General features: G+C 42.0%; 1 protein-coding gene across 2 annotated transcripts in view; it reads left to right on the top strand.

Annotated features, from left to right (window-relative positions):
• Positions 1-14,610, top strand: part of HACD1 (3-hydroxyacyl-CoA dehydratase 1) — a 28,043-nt gene extending 13,433 nt beyond the window's left edge. For both annotated transcript variants that reach the window (XM_033931860.1, XM_033931861.1), the window contains exons 5-7: positions 1,692-1,813; positions 11,175-11,353; positions 14,379-14,610. In XM_033931860.1, the coding sequence (XP_033787751.1) occupies positions 1,692-1,813; positions 11,175-11,353; positions 14,379-14,461 (384 nt within the window). In that variant the 3' untranslated portion in view covers positions 14,462-14,610. The remainder of the gene's footprint in view (positions 1-1,691; positions 1,814-11,174; positions 11,354-14,378) is intronic.
• Positions 14,611-21,574: the final 6,964 nt, after the last annotated feature.

Genomic DNA, 21,574 nt, shown 5'->3' on the forward strand with positions numbered 1-21,574 from the left:
GATACATTTCAAAGCAATCAGGATAGACCACTTGAGAAAAGCTGCAACGCCTTTGGAGCGTGGAAAGGAGTGAGGAACAGTCCCAAACAATAGCAATATCTTGCCGTTTATAAGGAGAAGAAAAAGCTGAAAGGCAATCTGAGTTGAGCAGAGAAGCAATAGCTGGTGGATTTGATGTTAATTGCACAGGGATTCACTCTATGCTCCTCCCCCCCCACTGACTAAATTTCTCCACAAGCAGGACTGGTTTTTACTATCGGGCATACTAAGTGGCAAAGAGCAGACAGTCAAAACAATAGGTCCTAACTGAAAGAACGTTAGCATGGACTTCTAACTGTAAGGAAACTGGGCAATTTTCAAATAGCTCATTTACCCACATAAATATTTAGTTCTCGTAGTTTCATGCTGATGATGAGGCTAGCAGCAGGCACGCTCACTGCTTTACATCTGATGTGCAAATTAATTGGCCCTTACAGACTACAGTAAAATTTAAAGAAACAAAACCTTTTTGTGTACTGAAACGAAAAAGGAATACTTGGGGTAGTTGGGGTGAAAACAGGGGTAATGTGTGCCTTGCAACTCAAATGTACCCATCTCAAAACCATTCACATTTAAAATACTGTTCATACTCAAATATAAACCGAGGTAACTTTTTTTTTTTTCTCTCCCCCAAAAATGAGAGAAAAAAGGCTGCCTCAGATATAAACCAGGGGGTTTATATTCAAGTGCCTTGCATCCAACCCTCCTTTCCCAGTGGTCCAGCGGTGAGCCAGGACAGGAGCGATCCTTCCTGTGTCCTTTCCTGGCCGATTCTAAACAACTCTGCCTCCATCCAACCTCCTTGATCCCTCTTACCTTTAAAGCCCTGATGGTCTAGCAGTGAAGTGGGGCAGGAGCGATTTGCTCCTGCCCTGTGAAAAGCTATGATCAAAAATGTTTGCCTTGAGTTCCCACAGTCTCACGAGACTGCCGCGGGAATTCGTGTCAGCCATTTTTGATCACGGGGCAGGAGCATAGGAAGATTGCTCCTGCCCAGCTTTACCACTGGACCATTAGGGCTTTAAAGTTAAGGTCTAGAGGGAGCAGGGAGGCAGGGTGGAAGAGAATGACAAGGAGACAGAATCTGTCCCTGTCCCCGCAGGAAACCATCCCATGTCATTATTTAGTGTCTATCTCAACTTCAGTCCTTCTACACTAGCATTCTTCAATGCAAGGCTTGAGGGTCAGTGGCTGTGCCCATTCATACTCTGATTCTTCCCTCGTTCCTTAAAGAATGACACGGGGATAGTTTCTCGCTGTTAACCACGGGGACGAGGACAAATTCTGTTGCTGTTTCATTCTCTAGTTTACAGTCAGCCAGGACAGAAGGCAGGAAGGATCACTCTTGTCCTGGCTCATCACTGGACTACTAGGGCTTAAGGCAGGCCCGTGGGAGGCCTGCAATGTATCCGGGTATGGAGGCACAGACCAGAGGACTCTAATATAAACTGAGACCTTAACAATGATGATGACTTCCTCAACTCCCATTAATACTCTGTCCCAGCCATTTTTGGGCCATAGTTTTGGCCCCAAAATTTCAGTTTACATTCGAGTATACATGGTAGGCTTTTTGCTAATGTAAAGGTTTTCCAGCACAGCGTGATTCAGGTGTTACAATCTGCGGCTGAAGGACACATTGATTCTTTCTGCAGATCCAGAATGAGGAGAGCGTTATTCTTTTCCTGGTCATCTGGACTATGACCGAAATCACTCGATATTCCTACTATACTTTCAATCTGCTCAACCACTTGCCATATTTCATTAAGTGGGCCAGGTAATTATGCTTTTTAGCTTAGTTTTTCATTCTGCTGTGCATATTCCTTTCTTCCATGCTGATCCAACACTTTGTAGTAGAGATGTATCAGTTTTAGCTACTTCTCAGCTAAATTAATTTTTCAGTGCATAGAGGTGTGTAATTGTAATTACTTAAAAAAAAAAAACCCCAAACTAATTCATTCATTGTTTGCAAGGTGTTTTTTTTTCTGTTTTTGATTAATTTTGAAAAAATTGAAGCAGAAAATTGCTGGTTTATTAGTGTGCTAGCATCTCTATTCTCTCTCTTTTAGAGAAGGCAAAGCTAACTCTGATCCTTGAGGGCTCAAGCAACACAACGGAGTGGATATGGCCAAGGAATGGAAGGAAGTATTGCACAAGACTTAAATCACAGATAAATCTTTATTAAAATGACCCAACACAGTTGAGTTTCTTCTAAAGTATACAGCTTCAGATCTTTAAGTCTGTCCCCCATACGCCTTATGACAAAGACCATGCACCATTTTATTAGCCTTCCTCTGAACCAACTCCATCCTTTTTATATCTTTTTGAAGGTGCAGCCTCCAGAATTGTACACAATATTCTAAATGAGATCTAACCAGAGTCTTATACAAGGGCATCAATACCTCCTTTTTCCTACTGGCCATACCTCTCCCTATTCTGGCCCCTAGCATCCTTCTAGCTTCCGCTGTCACCTTTTCAATCTGTTTGGCCACCTTAAGATCATCACATACAATCACAGTCAAGTCCTACTCTTCTGTCATGCACTTAAGTTCTTCACCCCCTAAACTGTACCATTCCCTTAGGTTTTTGCAGCCCAAATGCATGACCTTGCATTTCTTAGCATTAAATTTGAGCTGCCAAATTTCAGACCATTCTTCTTCACTAGGGCTTTCTTCATGTTATTCACACCATTCTGGATGTCTACTCAATTGCAGATTTTGGTATCATCCACAAAGAGGCAAATCTTACCCGACAGTCCTGCAGCAATATCATTTATGTTTAAATGATTTTTATTATTCCAGCAGTAAGAAGCAAATACAAACAGTAGTACCATTCAGGAAATAACATTTTCAACAATATAATCAGTTCCCCTCCCATCCCCCCATCCCCTCCCCTCCCCAAGAATCCATGGCCAGTCCAACAGCTGAGAGTGGGAATAAAATCTTAAAGATTCAAAAGTCTACTGCGAGCACGCGGTGTGAGGTCCTGCCAGAAGTGCTCCCACACTTGACAAAATTTGTGACCCGGGCCAAGAGTCAAGTCTCCCACCATGCGTCTCTCCAGTGTTGCGTGCACTATCATTAGGGATCTCCATTGTTCATATGACGGGGGATCATGGGAGAGCCAGTTGGTGAGGATGGCTTTTTTTCCCATCAAAAGGGCTCTGGAGATAAATGCTGACATTCCCCTGGGTTTGGGGGAGGCTATATTATAAAATCCAAATAACGCCCTCGGTTGCGGAAGCCATCGCCTTCCCCAAAGCGATGTGGTATATAGGCCAAGATGTCTCCAAAACTGTTGGATTGCGGGGCAGGCCCAAAACATGTGACTCAAAGATGCGTGAGCCTGATTGCATTTCGGGCAAGAATGTAGCAATATCATTTATAAAAATATTAAAATGAATAGGCCCAAGAACAGAACCTTGTGGCACACCACTGGTAACATCCCTTTCCTCAGATTGATCTCCATTGATCACTACCTTCTGTCGCCTTCCACTCAACCAGTTCTTGACACAGCCCATTACTGTGGGACCCATCCCAAGGGAACTCAGTTTATTTATTAGACGTCTTTGTAGAACACTGTCAAAGGATTTGCTAGAATCTAAATACACCTCATCTAGCACTCTTCCTCTATCTAATTCTCTGGTCACCCAGTCAAAGAAATTGATCAGATTTGTCTGACAAGACCTACCTCAACTGAATCCATGTTGCCTCTGGTCCTGTAATCCACAGGATTCCAGAAACTTGACCATTCTCTATTTTAAAAGTGTTTCCATTAATTTGCTTACCACAGAAGTCAGACTTACCAGCCTGTCCCTAATTCTTCCTTACTTACTCTTTTGTGGAGAGGGACCATATCCACCCTTTTCCAGTCCTCCGGTACCACTACCGACTCTAGAGACTCAGTGAAAAGATCAGTCAGCGGAGCCACCAGAACTTCCCATACTTCAAGTATTAGTATATACTGCTTTCCAGACGTTGCCCTCTTTTCCTATTTGTGTAGAGCTATTTAGTGATTCACTTACCTAGGGGCTTTGATCACCCTGTCCCAACAATTCTAGTTTAAAGCTCCCTTCAATAGGTTAGCCAGTCTGCTGCAGAAGATACTTAAGAACATAAGAATTGCCGTACTGGGACAGACTGAAGGTCCATCAAGCCAAGTATCCTGTTCTCAACAGTGGCCTTCTTTGATAAGATACACACCATCCCTGCTCAGCAGCCCTTAGAAAATCATCCCATTGTTTAGGTTCTAAGACAGCACCCAGTAGTATGCTACTTTCTTAAGGAAAAACTGTAGTTTAGACCAGCTCTAATCCAACAATCAGCTGGTATTTGAAATTGTCTGCACTTCAATCTTTTATTCATATTAATCCTGCTTACACAGTATCGCTGCTCCTTGTTAATCTGGGAAATTCTCCATATGTAAACCACTTTGAATGTGTAACCACAAAAAGGTGGTATACAAATCCCATCCCCTTTCCCTTTCAGGACCCCCTAATGGAGGTGATGGTGGAAACATGACTGTATCGAGTCATTTTAATAAAGACTGATTTGTGATTTAAAGCTCTCCTTGACCAACTCCATTCCTTTTTGTTGCTTGGTCCTTTATGGAGTGTGGTTGTTCTTCCTTTCCTTGAGGGCTGCAGACATCTTGGTCCTGGTTCTATAAATGGCACCCAGATTAGCCGAGTGCCACGCAAAAATCAAAAATTATTTATTTGGCATTGTAATTGAAAACACCATTAAAATCTAATTAAAATAAATAAAAAATGATTAGTTTAAGTCCTGCAGAGAATCTGGCAAGGCACCTATCTGAAAAGTGGGCATGGTTAAGGATGGAGAATGGGCATCAAATTACTTGGGCATCTGTGTTAGGCCAGGGTTTTCCTACCCTATTATACTGATGCCTAAGTCGAGTTAGATGCCGCTGGGTGTGATTCTATAAAAGACACCTAGCCGTTGATTGACAACCATGCCAAATGGCGCCTAGCTGTTAGGCAGCGCTTATAAAATCACGGCCCTTGTGTAACAAGTCACCACAATGTGCCTTTGATGCTGTAAAAGGAGCAGCATTGAGAATTCGTTCTCCAGATTAGTGCTGGTCAAATGAATGAAGAGTACTCTAATTTGGAAGAGCCCCAATAGTAGCAGGATGTTGGAAGGATGTGCCAAGGGTCTTCCTTCTTTCCCACAGTAGAGTGTCCAAAGTAAAGATGTAGTGGGAAATGTGGTGGGTTTCCAATACTGGGGTCTATCAGAACCTTGGTCCTCTAACTCAGAAGTTAAGGTGAGAGAAATGTGGAAAGAATAGGGGGTTGTATGTCCGATTCACAGCTGAAAGCTGAGGTACAGGATACCTCAATAAGGAGGGATAGGGAATCTCATCTCCAAGAAAAGTAGGTAGATGGCTTGGAATAAAGGAGTAGTGAAAATATATGCTGGAGATCTGAGTGATGAGAGGTAGGACCCAAGCCCTGAGTGTATCCTGCTTGACTAGTCAGAGAGGTCGAGAAAAACATGGAGGGTCAAAGTATACTGAACCAACTCAAATAAAAAGCAGAAAGGCCCATATTCTATAACAGTGCCTTCATTTAGGCACCCTACCAGTGTCTAAGTGCAAAACATTGTTTAAAAGAATTTTTGTAACAAATTTCAAAGCACCTACCCGTGCCTATAAAAAACGCCAGAATCATGCCTATGGAGGCGCTTTACAATGCTTATCACCACTGTAGGTGTGGCTAACAGCAGAAGTGGCATTAGGAACCGTAAAGCGCTTCCATAGGCCGACTCACTTCAAAGGTAGGCACCTGAAATGTAGGTCTTGAAAACCTTGGTCTAACATTTCCAGTGCCTACCATTCTTAAAGGCGCAATTCTATAAATGGCGCCATTATTGAAGAACTAGAAGGTAATCCTGTGCACGGGTATTATTATCGTTATTTTCACCTTTTAATATTTGAGTTAGTATATTGTTTTTCTAGTTGTTTATCATTTTATATTTTTAGAACCTTGACAAAGGCTGGTCTAGCTCCAATAAGTAAAAATTGTGTGGTTGCAACCATGGCCGTCCCTCCTCCTTGGACCACCTTTGCTATTCCTACATGGTTGTTTCTGCAAAGGTTTTATTCCTGTTCCTTTTGCCTAAAGATAGGTGCCACTTTATGAGGATCATTCCTCCTTTGGTTCAAAGTAGAGAACGACATGGGGACAATTTTTTTCCCGTTCCCACAAGAACTCAATTTCCCCGTCCCATCCCGAGTTTTGTCATTCGTCATTGTCCATGCCACATTCCTGTAAGCTCTGCCTTAACTGCACAAGCCTTGGAAACTTATGAGTTTTAAGTGTTTGAAGCTTGTGCAGATGAGGATGGCGCTTGCAGGAATGGGAAAGGGACAGGAAAAGAACTTGCGGGGATGGGAAAATGAGTTCCCACAGGGATGGGGAAAAATTTATCCCCGTGTCATTCTCTAGTTCAAAGAATATATAGTTTCAGTATACATTGATTCTTATAAATGTCTTCATGAAAATGGAGACGTTTTCTTATTTGCATATCCAGGTTTTCCAAGATCTTTGAGGCCAGCCTACAATTCTCTTAGCAATTTTTGATTTTGGCTTCTTCTCTTCTCCTACATCCTGTTCTTCATGTCGGTCATCAAACAGAAATTTTTTTCTGTTTTGCTCAATTTTCCTCTAAGAAAGGTTACCTTAGCACATTTATCCAGGCCAAAAGTTATTTTTGATGTCATCTGAGAAGCTTTTTACTACCACTAATTGATGATTGCTAGAACTATAGACTTGACGTCTTCTATAAACTGTATGACATTACCTCTGATTTGTTACCATTTTTAGGATTAAGACTATATTTGTATCCCAATGAGTTAATAAGAATACTCAATGGATTAAGTGTCATACGAAACAAAAGTGATGATAGGGAACCTCTCTGAAATATTTCTCACTGGATCTTGGTGATAGAAATCAACAAATTATCCATGCTTCATATTGTTGCCACACTGTCGATGTAAATTTGCTATAGTTGGCCAATCCCAGGGTTTAGTTTGTACTTTTCAAGGTATTTTATTATCCAAGAATATGATATGCTATTCAAAGCTTCTTATGGTCAGTCCATGCTAAACTGAGATTTTTGATTATTTTTTTTTTTTTTAGTACTGGCCATGATGGCTTTATTTAGCATTCACTGATCTTTGTTTCCATAAACACCTCTTATTCTGTTCTATTGCCGTGATGTTATTAGAGTCAATTTGATATTCAAAGTGCCTGCTTAAATCACTTGGGGCAGCATTGAACTGAGCAGTGCTACTGAATAACAAGATCTAACCAGCCACATTTAAAATGGGCAGGTTAGAAGCTAAAGTGAGGAGAAGCCCGCAGCTATGCAGGTGCCGGCAGTATTCATAGCCAGCATCTGCATAGTTAACTGGATGAATTTTAAGTCAGCTTCAAAGCTGTCTTAAATTTATCCAGTTAACAATGCAGATGCTGGCTGAATATTGCATAATGTTTTAAAGAAAGCAGCCTTTCCGATCTACCCCAGAACATCTCCCTTTTCAATTTTCCTCCCACCCACCTGAAAGAGCTGCCCTCCTGATCCCTCCTTCCCCTTAATCCTGATGGGGCCCCCTACCTCAGTCCTACCAGTGGGGGCAGAAGCAAAGTCCACTTGATCCTGCCCTTAGCGGCTGCCATGACCTCTAGTGGCAGCCTTGTGGTACTTTAGTTAGTACCATGAGGCTGCCACAAGAGATCATAGCTGATATTTTGCTGTTCAGCTGCCAAGGGCAGGAGAAAGTGAACTTCACTCCTGTCCTCATTGGATCATCAAGAATCCCTCATAGGCCTGCAGGGAGTGGGTTTCCTTCCTTTCCAGGGGAAGGGGGGATCACGGCAAGGTAGATCAGGAGGGGGAAGCTGTTTCAGGAAGGGGAGATGTTCTGGGGGGGATTAGAAAGCCTGATTAATTAAATAAAGTTATGCGGGTCCTGGCTGATTTCAGCCGGGGCCTGCATAATTATCTTTTGCAGGTCATAGCTGAATATTGGCTGAATAAGCTCCCAACAGCCAGCTCCACTTAAATTAGCACCAGATATTCGGTGCCAATGTTCAGATATGGTTCAGGCTCACTGCTGCCAGCTGAATATTGGCCTGAATATCTGCTATAATAAAACCCTTAGCATGCATGCGCACTTCAATCGCCGTGGTGCTGTGCCTCTGTGGTGCCTTGTCCCTGCATGCGCAGTAGAAGCCTGTGGCAATTCACGATGCGTGCGCCGGTTTCCCCAGCGGTAGTGGTGATTTGCGACGCTTGCAGTGGTTTCCACATTTGAAAAAGGAGCCAGCTTAATAACGAGCCTGTGGGAAAGGGTGCTTCTGGACAGGTGGGAGGTAAAAGGAAGGGAGAAGAGCTACTGCGGGACAGGGAGAGCAGGGAAAGAGTGCTTCTGGACAGGGGGGAGACACAGAAAGAAAGAAAAAAAGAAATGCTAAGTCTATACATCTATTCTAGCACCCGTTAATATAGCGGGCTAAAAAACTAGTAATCATATATTCTATCACACTGTACAGTTTAGATTTTAGGAAGACAAGTTAATATGTAGGAATATTATTTAGTCTTCCCTTTAGAAGAAAAGGTGTTCTTTCTGTTAGCTAATTTTGGCTTCCTAGACAAAAAAAAAAAAGAGTATACTAGGAAAACCTTGTAAACTGCAAAAATATTATCAAAATCAAAGCATGTAAAAAATGAACATAAAAACTAAAAATGGGTCGCAACCTTCTGTAGGTAAGCCAGCTAAGAAGCCTTTCCCTACTCCATCTGGGACTTGGGTCAAAGTAGCAGCGAGCCAAGTCCTGCCAACCTCAAAAAAGTCCCGAAAGCGCACTGCTCTAACATCGGTGAGTGCCTCCTCATCGGCAAAATGTAGAGCAGCACCGAAGGTACCAGCAAAACAGCCAGTGATACCGGTGCTTTCCCTGAAGCAAAAATTGACAATTTGCTACGGGAAGAAATGCGTAAGCATTTCCAAATGCTGGTGCCGACACAAATTATGCCATTGTCAACACCAACTCTCCCGGTGCCGGTCCGGTCTAACGTCAGAGAGGAAGTTCCAGGCCAGCCAGGCGGCGATTGGCTGGCCCAGAACTTCCTCTCTGACGTCAGAATTGATGTCTGAAGTGAAAGCTTGTGGGTCTGGCGCTTGTATGCGCCTGGCCTGGCTTGAGGAGACAGGAAGAACAAGATCGCAAAGGCAACGCGATTGACTCGTGTTGCCTTTGCCATCTACTGGTCAATCGTGATCGACCATTTGGGCACCCCTGCTTTAGACTATGACCAACCCCCAAAGGAACTATTAAAGCTTCCTTTTCATAAAATTTTGCGAGAAACATTCTACAAAAATCTGGAAATGCCACTTTCTATTCCTGTGGCTTCTCAGAAGTTGGAATCTTTATACCGAATGGTTCCTATTCCTGGTTTTGACAAACCTCAATTACTACATGAGTCCCTAGTAGTGGAGCCCACCTTAAAGAAATCTACAGGGGCTAGTGTCGACGCATCTGTACCCTCTTGCAGAAAGGGCAAAGCCATGGACAAATTTGGCAAGCGTCTTTATCAGAATGCCATGTTGGCCAACCACTCTGGAAACTACAATTTCCATTTTTCCTTTTACCTTAAATATCCGATTAAGAATGTTTCAATTTTTCAGAAATACATTCCAGAACGCAAGCTTCCTGCTTTCCAAAAACATATTTCTGATCTTTTTCAGTTGAGGGAATATTTGGTTCGTTCTACATACAACACATCTGAACTTACCTCCTGGGCCGCAGCTATGTCCATGGCCATGAGACGCCTGGCCTGGTTTCGTGTGTCAGAACTTGATGTTTCAAGTATTGACCTTATATCGGGTATTTATAAAGTTTAAAGCCTTTTGCCTATTTATATACACATAGGCAGCTTTATAAGAGCCTACCTAAATGTAAAATGCCAATCTAGTTACGTCTTTTATAAAATTACCATCAATATGGGGAAAAATGCTTTGGGACCTCAGCTCTGCAGCCTTCCTTTGGATGATCCAGCAGAATATTTCTGGTGTTTTGACTGAAGGTAGATAAAATAATATTACTGTTCCATAATAACGGTTGGCGATAACAGGGTTTTGGTTTCCATCTCGAGGCTTCTCTTGACTTTGATTGAATGTTCAAACTACTAGACTATTTATTTATTTTTTAATGTTATTCTGCCTATCGACTAGGCGGATTACAAATGAACATACATAAAATGAGATCTACAAAAAGTACAAATTTAACTAAAACACAAACTCCACTAAAAAGTAAATTCAGTAATAAAAAGATCCTAGGAAAAGTACATTAAAGCAGAAATTCCTTATTCATAGAAGGATTTTACAAATAAGTGGGTTTTCAATAGTTTTTTGAATGACAAAGTTAGAACATAATCTTAATGGTCCATTCAATGCATTCCACAATTTTGGGCCAGCTAAAGAAATAACTGACATCAATGTCTTTTTATAATGCACATCCCGGACACATTATAGTCCCTTACTTATTCCATTCACAAATGACAGTATATATGAAATAGGAGTAGCCTAGTGGTTAGTGTAGTGGCTGGAGACTCTGGGGAACTAATTGAGTTTGATTCCCATTGAAGCTCCTTGTGATTCTGGGCAAGTCTCTTAACCCTCCATTGCCCCAGGTACAAAATAAGTAAACTGCTTTGATTGTAACACTATATCAAGTTACGATCCCTTACACATTATTCTACATGTCTTGCTTTTTCATTCTGAATTTAATTTTGGACAAAATTCTAGAGCCAACTTCAAAAGATGTTGACAAAGTTTTACATGAAGACAATCGAGCTGATAAAACAAGCCCTGTTCAAGATATACAAGTTAACAAATCCAATATCTGGTAGTATGCTAACATTGCGGACTGAAATATACCCCAGCTGACCATCAGAAAAGTCTGAATTGGCCAACTGGATTGCTTTTTCCAGTGCGTAAAATTGCATTGTGTAGCCACATGAAGGCAACATAAAGACTAACTCATACACAACATATTAGGTTTGGTTGGAGTTTATCAGCTATAAATAATTTTAGAAATCTTGTCATTTCAGGTACACTTTATTTATTATTCTATATCCAGTTGGAGTGGTTGGTGAACTTTTGACTATATATGCTGCCCTGCCATATGTACAGAAATCAGGCATGTATTCTCTGCGGCTTCCCAACAAGTATAATGTCTCTTTTGACTACTACTATTTTCTCCTCATCGTCATGGCCTCTTATATCCCATGTAAGTAAAGCTATATTTTGCTTAATATTTTTAATCACAATTAATCACAAAAGTACAGGCATTTTAATTATTTCCTATTGCAGTTCTTATGGAACTGGTATTATAAGTACCTGTATAATATTTGAACTGTTTTGACTGTAGCACAAAGGCAACATATCAAATCCTCTCTACCTTTCATTCTATAAAGGACAGATAATCTACCTCCCAACCCTATATCAACCCATTGGCCATAGATTCTACTGGTGGCCCCTCCACTTCTACTCACAGGACTACAGGTTACTTCCCTCTCTCTACCCACAATTTGGTGTCTGCCCCTTCCCCCTGCTGGTCTACCTTAAAGATGGTCCCTGGCAGTGACCTGCTATGAAGCTCTCCCTCTGGTATCACTTGTTTCTGCCTGGGAAAACTTTCAGACTAGGCTGCAGGCAGCAAATGTGCAATGCTGCCTCTGTCGTGGAGTAACAGAAGACTATATTTAAGGTAGACTAGCATGAGGGGTTGATGTTGAATTGTAGCTGGGGGGAAAGATGCTGGATTATTTCAAGGACTGTGAGTAGAAGAGAGAGCAGAAGAGACAGAATTAATTCTTTGCTTCGGTCTTTACAGAAGAAGATGTAAGAAATCTTCCAGAACAGGAAATGGTTTTCAAGGGTGACGAAGTAGAGGAATTGAAAGAAATATCTGTGAACTAAGCCAAATTGACAAGTTAAAGAGTGATAAATCACCTGGACCCGGATGGTATACATCCCAGGCTACTGAAAGAACTCAAACATGAAATTGCCAATTTGTTGTTAGTGATCTGTAACCTGTCATTAAAATTGGCTATAGTACCTGAAAATTGGAGGGTGGCAAACGTTACACTGATGTTTAAAAAGGGTTCAAGGAAAGAGCCGGAGACATACAGAACGGTAAGCCTGCTTTCAATGCTGAGCAAAATAGTGTCATTGTGGATAATACGCTGAAACCGTCCCCCAATGTGTGGACAAGATACCAAGAATGTTGTTCAGTTCCGGTCTGCTTATCTCAAAAAAGATATAGTGGCACTAAAAAGGTTCAAAGAAGAGTGACCAAGATGATAAAGGCTCTTCAGCTTGGAAAAGAGACAGCTGAGGGGAGATATGATTGAGTGGAGTGGAGTAGAGTAGAAGGGGTACAAGTGGATCGTTTTTGTTTTGTTTTTTTAACTGTATCAAGATTTACAAAGACTAGGGGACACTCGAAGTTACCGGGAAATACTTTTAAAACCAATAGGAGGAAATATTTTTCCACTCAGGAGTATAGTTAAGCTCTAGAATGCATTGCCAGAGGATATGGTGAGAGCGGATAATATAGCTGGTTTTAAAAAAGATTTGGATAAGCCACTGCTTGCCCTGGATTGGTGGCATGGAATATTGCTACTATTTGGGGTTTTGCCAGGTACTTGTGACTTGGATTGGCCTCTGTGAAAACGGAATACTGGGCTAGACAGACCATTGGTCTGAACCAGTAAGGCTATTCTTATGTTCTTATAAAAGTGGTAGGTGCTTACCATACAGTTAATTGCAATTTAAGCCAATTATGAGGTGCAAACTGTTCATTATTGGTGCCAATTAGTCTTTTTACATAAGAACATAAGACTTGCCACTGCTGGGTCAGACCAATGGTCCATCATGCCCAGCAGTCCACTCACGCGGCTGCCCTTAGGTCAAAGATCAGTGCCCTAATTGAGTTTAGCCTTACCTGCATACATTTCTGGTTCAGCAGGAACTTGTCTAACTGTCTTGAATCCCTGGAGGGTGTTTTCCCCTATAACAGCCTCCGGAAGAGCGTTCCAGTTTTCTACCACTCTCTGGGTGAAGAAAAATTTCCTTACGTTTGCACGGAATCTTTTCCCTTCCAACTTTAGCGAGCGCCCTCTGGTTCTTTTTACCTTGGAGAGGGTGAACAATCTCTCTGTCTCTACTAAGTCAGTTCCCTTCAATATCTTGAATGTTTTGACCATGTCCCCTCTTTTCAAAGGAAAAGAGGCCCAGTTTCAGTCTAGCCTCTCATTGTACGGCAACTCATTGTTAGGCACCGAGGTCGGCTAGTTGCACTAATCTAGGTGCCTGACTTCAGGTGTCTTTAATAGAATCTGGGCCTTTGTGCCCATTAGAATGCTTTTACTGCACTGAAACTTCAGCGCAGATGTAGTGCCTAGCATTTGGCATCATGTATAGAATTTCCCACTAAAGCACTACTTTATAGACTAGTGCTGAAATGCGGTTACGTGCATAACTGCGATTTAACCCTGTTCAGACACACAACTTCCATTTTAGGGCCAAAGGTTGCATGCTGAGTTGGCGCCTAACTCGGCACATGAAAGCTTGACTCTAATTTTCTCAGGAGCCTCTCATGAAGATCTTTAGTAAAAGCTTTCATAGAATTAGGGAAATACACTTCTCCCTCCGTATTCGCTGTGATAGGGGATTAACAGACCTGTGAATAACTTTTTCATATGTTATTCACTGTTTTCTATTAAAAACCATCGTGAATATGGTGAAACTGCGAATAACATGGTAGGCGTCCCTGAAGGAGAGGCAAAACACGGTGAAGAAAGTGCTGGGAATCGGCAATTTTCTCTGTAAACGCTTGGAATCGGCAATTTCTCTATGCAAGCTGATGTAATTGGGGGGGGGGAGGAGCCAGCAAGCTAAAAACCGTGAATAATCGAAACCGCGAATACGGAGGGAGAAGTGTAGTATGTTTCATTGGTTGCACATGCTTAAGTTGAGGTGGATCTCCTGTCAATTGTGTTTTCTGTTTCGGTGCTTCTCAACCATCTTTCAGAGGCCCACCTAGCCTGTCCTGTTTTGAGGATTACTGCAATGAATATGCATGAGATTCAATGCACGAGAGCAGATTTCTAATATACACAGAATTATCTTAAGAAACGAACTGCTTAAGTGGGCCTCCAGAAGAGGGATTGGGAAGCATTGCTCTGTTAAATACACGTGCAACTCCGATGCATAAATATAGTCCTATGTTTGTTTCTTTTTCAATCTAGTGTTTCCACAACTCTACTTTCATATGCTGCGGCAGAGAAGGAAAGTGCTTCATGGAGAAGTGATTGTGGAGAAGGACGATTAAACCGGCATGTCTATCCATGGGGCTTTTTCCAATAGCATGGAAAAGGAAAAAAAGAAGCAGAAGCCGCCCTGGCTATGATCACTGTGACCCTTTTCTTAAAAAGTCCAAGGTTTATATGATGGAACAAGAATAAACTATTTATGAAATACCATGGGACATTACTGTTTTGTAGAACTTTTACTCTAACATAGCCTTCATTTTCTGTAGAGATATTTTTTCCCTCACTGTACCTCTTCAATATTATTTCAGTAGAATCCCAGTTAACTGGTACTCAACCAGCTAGCAAAAACACCCCCCCCCCCAATCATCTTCCCTCTAGCCCCTGCCAGGAGCGGCAGCTGGTCCTGACCCAACCACCACCCCCCTTCCCTCCAGCCCCCAAAGCAGCAGCTGGTCAGCAGAGGTAGCGCTGTAAATAAGCTGTTTGAAGTCAGCCCCAGCAGGGCCTTTCCTCTGCCACATCACTTCCGACCCAGCAGAGGTTGTGGTAAAGGTGGATAGCGTAGCAGGTTTTAAGAAAGGTTTGGACAATTTCCTGAAGGAAAAGTCCATAGTCTGTTATTGAGAGAGACATATGGGGGAAGTCACTGCTTGCCCTGGATCGGTAGCATGGAATGTTGCTACTCTGGGTTTTGGCCAGGCACTAGTGACCTGGATTGGTCACTATGAGAACAGGCTTCTGCGCTTGAGGGGCCATTGGTCTGACCCAGTAAGGCTATTTTTATGTTCTTAGGAAGGCCCTACTGGGGCTAGCCGCAAACAGCCTTTTTACCATGCTGTCTCTTCTAACTGGCTGCTGCTATGGGAGAGCCGCAGATAAGAGATACAAGTTCTATCCATGTGGAGGTGAGGGCAGACTCCGTGGGGAGGGGGAGGGGACATGGATTCTGGACTTGCAACGTGAAAGGGAGGTGAAGGGAGATGGATAGACGCAGGACCCATAAGTGTGTGTGTGGGGGGGGAGTGACCCAGACCAGAAAGGAGGGTAAAAAGGGAGGAACAGATGCTGGACCTACAAGTAGGGTGGGGGAATGATAGTGACTCAGACCAGAAAGATGAGGTGGGAAGGGAACCAAAACTATTTGCAATGGTAACTCTCAAGCAACCAGAAACTACATTTATCTGGCATCTACCAATTCCCATGGATAACACAGAGCCTGTTGTATTGTTCAGCATAGCTAATGATCCAGAGCTTGAAAGGGTTGCTACATTCCTTTGCATTACAAGTTACCTGTGTCTGAGGAACCGGGAGAACACAAGAACTCTGGTGCATGGGGGAAACTAATTTTCTCATAAATGGTTCTATCACTATTATGCTGATTCAAAGCTTGCATGGAGCCGATATTTGCCTTTGTTCATCAAGTTTCTCCTAGCCTTTGCCCATGGGAAAATCTTTGATAAATCGGGCCTCCAGTGTGCAGCCATGTGTCCGAGACTTGTTCTGTAGAAGAGGCTCTCTCCTTTTTTTGCTATAGAAAAGTGTCAGTCAAACTATCTTTTAGGAAAATAAGATGAACTGCACATTTTCAAAGCTCACCGACCTATTAAAAATACTCTATAATTTGGAAATGTACATCACATGTCAAAAATAAGGCCTACATGGCAAATCCGGCCCACCTGGCCCCAAGTCTCTGGGTAGTCCCTATGGCCCAGCATGTCTTCCTTCTTCTCTCCACACCGGTCCAATGGTCCACCCAGGCAGAAACAGTAAGTTATATCACTGGAGACAGACCATGGCCGATGGAAAGCAGGAAGGGAAGCTGCAGGCAAAGTTGCTGAATTACTGCTGAGGCCAGCAGATTTTTCAGCGTGACAGAAGGTGAGGGCGACATCGGATCGGCGCACAGAGAAGGGGGAGGACATGCTAGGCCGAGGAAGCCTCCTGGACTAATTGGTTTTGTTTTGTTATTTTTAAAGTACGAAGTGCCAGATTGGGCATGGGGGGAGTGCTTATGCGGCCAGAAACAAGAGGACAGAGAGAGATGGTGGCAATTGTCTGAAGGGAGAGAAGTTGGACCTGGGGTGGTATAAAAGAAGAGGGAATGAGATACTTGAAAGGAGAACTGTTGGGAAGAGAAAGGGAGACATGGTGGACCTGGGAGGGCAGGGGGAGAGATGAGATGAAGGGCAGTTGGGAAGAGAAAGGGAGAAAAGTTGGATCTGGGGATGGAGAAATGTTAGGCCTGGGGGTGGAAGGGAGAGAGAGATGTAGCATCTCTTTTTTCCTTCCATCTCATTGTTCAGCATCAAGAAGAACAACAGAAAAGAGAGGGAGCAAAATGATGGAACACGGGGAGAGAGAAGAGATGTGGTAATGGGGAGTAGATAGAAGGAAATAGGAGGCTGGGAAAGGAGTGAGATGGGAAATGGGAGAGCTAGGGACTGAGAGAAGATGAAGAATTGAGAGGTAGCTGAAAATTTTAAAAGAAGAAGGCTTAGAAAGAGGGCAAGATTTGAATGGATAGAGGCAAAAAAGAAAAGAAAAATCCTGAATAGGAAAAATCAATACTTTGGAGACAGGCATAAGGAGGGAATGGAACAAGAGAGAAGAGGAGAAAAAACAGACAGCAGACACTGGAAAGAGAATTAGTAGAAGATAGACAAAAAGCAGAAAGAGAAACTGGGACCAAAATGATGGAAAAACAAAATGACCAGACAACAAAAGGTAGAAAAAAATAATGTTATTTTCCATTTTCTGATTACAATATGTCAGATTTGAAATGTGTATCCTGTCAGAGCTTGTGTTAGACAGCAAGCGTGAAGTAGGACCTAAAAGAGAGGAAAAGTCTTTATTTATTTTTACACCACAGAGCCGGCATTGGGTTGGAGAGGTTGTCACCTTATACTTCTGCTAAGACTTATGCTATAGGATATAATGGACACGTCAGCATTTAGCGCACGCTAAGACGCACTAGCGCACCTTAGTAAAAGGACCCCTAAGTGTCTTAATAAAAAATTTGGCTTGCGACTTATGGCCTCTTTTACAAAGCCGCGCAAACGGCTGTGCTGCGTTAACAGCCCCGAAGCCCATAGAGATTTAAAGGGCTTCGGGGCTGTTGTTGCGCGGCTTTGTGAAAGAGGCCAATAGCCTGTGTTTTAGATTTTGGCCCTTTATGTGACTGAGTTTAACACCCCTGCTCTACATTATTGAAGAAAAGTCTTTGTTAATAGTTTAGGCTGATGTTGCAATAATTCATTTTCTTATTGTCACATTTTAAAATCAGGTTTAGGAACATATGGTTTTCAGCATTTATAATTTCTTGGTGATCTCTTCAAGATTACGCAACCAGTTGTAATTGTTGTACTGTTAAGATTGTGTCACATCTATGATGTAAAGGTTTAAGACGACTTCCCCATGAGAAGTAGTTAAAGAAGCTAGGGCTTTTCAACTTGGAGAAGAGATGGCTATATGATAGAGGTCTATAAAATACTGAGTGGAGTGGAAAGGACAGAAGTGAAACACTTGTTCATTCTTTCCAAAAATACTAGGACTAGGGGGCATGAGATGAAGCTACTAAGTAGCAGATTAAAAACAAACCGGAGAAAATATTTATTCACACATGTAATTAAACTCTGGAATTTGTTGCCAGAGAATGTGGTGAAATCAGCTTAGCGGGGTTTAAAAAAAGGTTTGGCTAATTTCCTGAAAGAGAAGTCCATATGCCATTATTGAGAAGGCTTGGGGAAATCCACTGCTTATTCCTAGGATAAGGAGTATAAAATCTGTTTTACTACTTGAGATCTAGCTAGGTACTTGGGACCTAGGTTGGCCACTGTTATAAACGGGATAGTGTTCAAAGTTGCTAAAACGCATGCGGATTATGAAAAATTGCAAGCAGACCTTAGAAAATTGGAAGACTGGGCATCCAAGTGGCAGATGAAATTTAATGTGGACAAATGCAAAGTGATGCACATTGGGAAGAATAATCCAAATCACAGTTACCAGATGCTAGGGTCCACCTTGGAGGTTAGCGCCCAAGAAAAGCATCTGGGGATCATTGTAGACAATACAATGAAACCTTCCACCCAATGTGCAGAGGCAGCCAAAAAAAAAACCAAACAAGATGCTAGGAATTATTTAAAAAGGGGATGGTTAACAAGACTAAGAATGTTATAATGCCTCTGTATTGCTCCATGGTGCAACCTCACCTGGAGTACTGCATTCAATTCTGGTCTCCTTATCTCAAGAAAGATATAGCGGCACTAGAAAAGGTTCAAAGAAGAGTAACCAAGATGATAAAGGGGATGGAACTCCTCTATTATGAGGAAAGACTAAAAAGGTTAGGGCTCTTTGGCTTGGAAGAGACGGCTGAGGGGAGATATGATTGAAGTCTACAAAATCCTGAGTGGAGTAAAATGGGAACAAGTGGATCGATTTTTCACTGTCAAAAATTACAAAGGCTAGGGGACACTCAAAGTTACAGGGAAATACTTTTAAAACCAATAGAAATATTTTTTCACTCAGAGAATAGTTAAGCTCTGGAACACGTTGCCAGAGGTTGTGGTCAGAGCAAATAGCGTAGCTGGTTTTAAGAAGGGTTTGGACAATTTCCTGGAGGAAAAGTCCATGTCTGTTATTGAGAAAGACACGGGGGAAGCCACTGCTTGCCCTGTATTGGTAGCATGGAATATTGCTACACCTTGGGTTTTGGCCAGGCACTAGTGATCTGAATTGACCACCACGAGAATGGGCTACTGGGCTTGAAGGACCGCTTGTCTGACCCAGTAAGCTATTCTTATGTTCTAAGTGTGATCGACATGCAGCTGGTGCATTTTTTCAAGGCGCTTGTCAATTAAGGTGATGTTTATAGAATCTGGCCCAAACTGGGCTTGTGAATTGTATACTTATCTTAAAACATCTTTAACTCGTATGGTTTAAGCTATGCACAGAAATGTAAATATTCAATAACGCCATGCCTAAATCCTGGCAATGCCTGGCCTTGACCCACCTCTGCCCACATCCATTTGGAGTTGTATTAGAGATGAATTAGGTAGGTGCATAGGTTACAGAAAAGGTGTGTAGAGCTGTTAAGTGCTAATTGGCAGTAATTACTGGTTAGGGGGGTATAAGTACAATATATCACCAATTTAGCCAATTAATTTATGTGCATACCTATGATCCATGCCCAAAACTGCACACCTAACTTTGGATGACCTACAGAAAATAATAATAACAACTTTATTTTTGTATACCGCAATACCACAAGCAGTTCAGAGCGATTTACAGAGGAAGAGACTGTACACAGACAGCGATGTTACAGAAAGAGACTTTCAAATTACATTAGCAAGCCAAGAGTAGTCAGGTATATCCGGAAGTATTTCAGAGATATAACAAGGCAGGAAAGGAGTCAGAGAAATTTATCAAAGAGATAGGTTTTAATTGATTTCCTGAAGGTTTGGTAGGAGGGTGAATTTGAGATGAGGGTGGTTAGACATTTATTCCATTTGCCTGCTTGGAACGACAGTGATCTATCGAGGAATCTCTTGTAGATACAGCCCTTCAAGGATGGGAAGGCAAACAGGCATTACGTGTGCAAGTGGTGCTTGGAAATTCAAAATGGTGCGACAGGTAGTTTGGGGATGAACCTGTTATGGTTTTGAAGCAGAGGCAGGCAAACTTGAAGATGACCCTTGCCTCCATCGGCAGCCAGTGTAGTTTTCTGTAATAGGGGCTTACATGGTCTAACTTTTTGAGACCATAAATAAGACAGATGGCAGCATTCTGAATGACTCTCAATCGTTTGATGGTTTTCTTAAAGGATCCTAAATATATAATATTGCAGTAATCTAATATGCTTAAGACTAGAGATTGAACCAGCAGTCGAAAAGAGAGGAAGTCAACATAGTGTTTGATGGTACGAAGTTTCCAAAGGTGCAAAATCATTTTTTTGACCTGAGCATTAGTATGGTCTTCAAAAGTCAGGCATTAGTCTAGGACGACTCCAAGGATTTTGATAGTGGAATTAATTGGGTAATTTAACTTGTTTAATTTCAAAGAGGTATTCGTTAACTTGTAGTTAGGACTTGCCAAGAAAATTTTGGTTTTTTCTGGGTTCAGTTTTAATTTGAATTGTGTAGTCCATTATTCTACCTTAGTGAGAACAGTTGAGGTGAATTGTTCTGTCTCTTGTGTCAGTGAGGTTATGGGAATGATAATTGTAATGTCATCTGTGTATATACACGATTTCAATTTTAAGTCAGAAAGCATATGTCTCAATGATGCCATGTAGACGTTAAATAGAGAAGGGGAGAGAGGGGAGTCCTGTAGAACTCCGCAGGGATTACACCAGGATTGGGAAAAGGTTCCGTCACTGTGAACTTGGTAAGTGCGGTTTTTTAAGAAGCCTGTTAACCAGTTTAGTACCTGTCTAGAAATGCCAATAGAATCGAGGCATCTAAGCAGAATGTCGTGGTCAACAAGGTCAAAGGCACTGCTCAAGTCGAACTGAAGTACCAGTGCGCTTTTTCCCAGGGAAAACAAATGAAGAGGTAATCTGAGGGCTAGTGACCAAAACTGCACACAATATTCAAAATGTGCTACTTATTTTATGTATAACAATTTTAATGGATGACAAAACAATACAATAATAAAGAACATATGAATACAACACGGATCATCTTCTTTGGTGAACTTATACCTGCACCCCTCCCTAGTCCAAATTTCATGTGTAAGATGTGTAAACATAAACCAAGGACACAAGGAATGCAGCTTCATAACCTGTATTATAACCATTCCCATCCCTCTAAAGCTTTTATCAATAAAATCCATCTCTACTGAAGGGAACAGAAGAGTGGACTCTTTATCTCCCCTGTCCAACTGAGGGTAGGAACAAACTCATGAAGCATTGCTCATCTTACCCTATGGGCACTCCTTAACCCCTCGCTTTCCCCTAAAAAAAAGGAGACACTGACGCACACGATGTATCCACTCATTCGGCCCCTCCTTCTCTTCCTTTCAGCCAAAAGAATTTAGAATCTGGCTTTTTACCCTATGAGGGACAGAGACTGGGTGGTGAGGCATTATTCTTGGGGTTCGCCCCTTGCTTTTGCCTTCAAGTCTCTGAGCATATACTTCCGTTATACATATTGATTGAATGGAGCAAATATATGGTT

This window comes from Geotrypetes seraphini, chromosome 2 (assembly GCF_902459505.1).
Source record: "Geotrypetes seraphini chromosome 2, aGeoSer1.1, whole genome shotgun sequence".
NCBI lineage: Eukaryota > Metazoa > Chordata > Amphibia > Gymnophiona > Dermophiidae > Geotrypetes > Geotrypetes seraphini.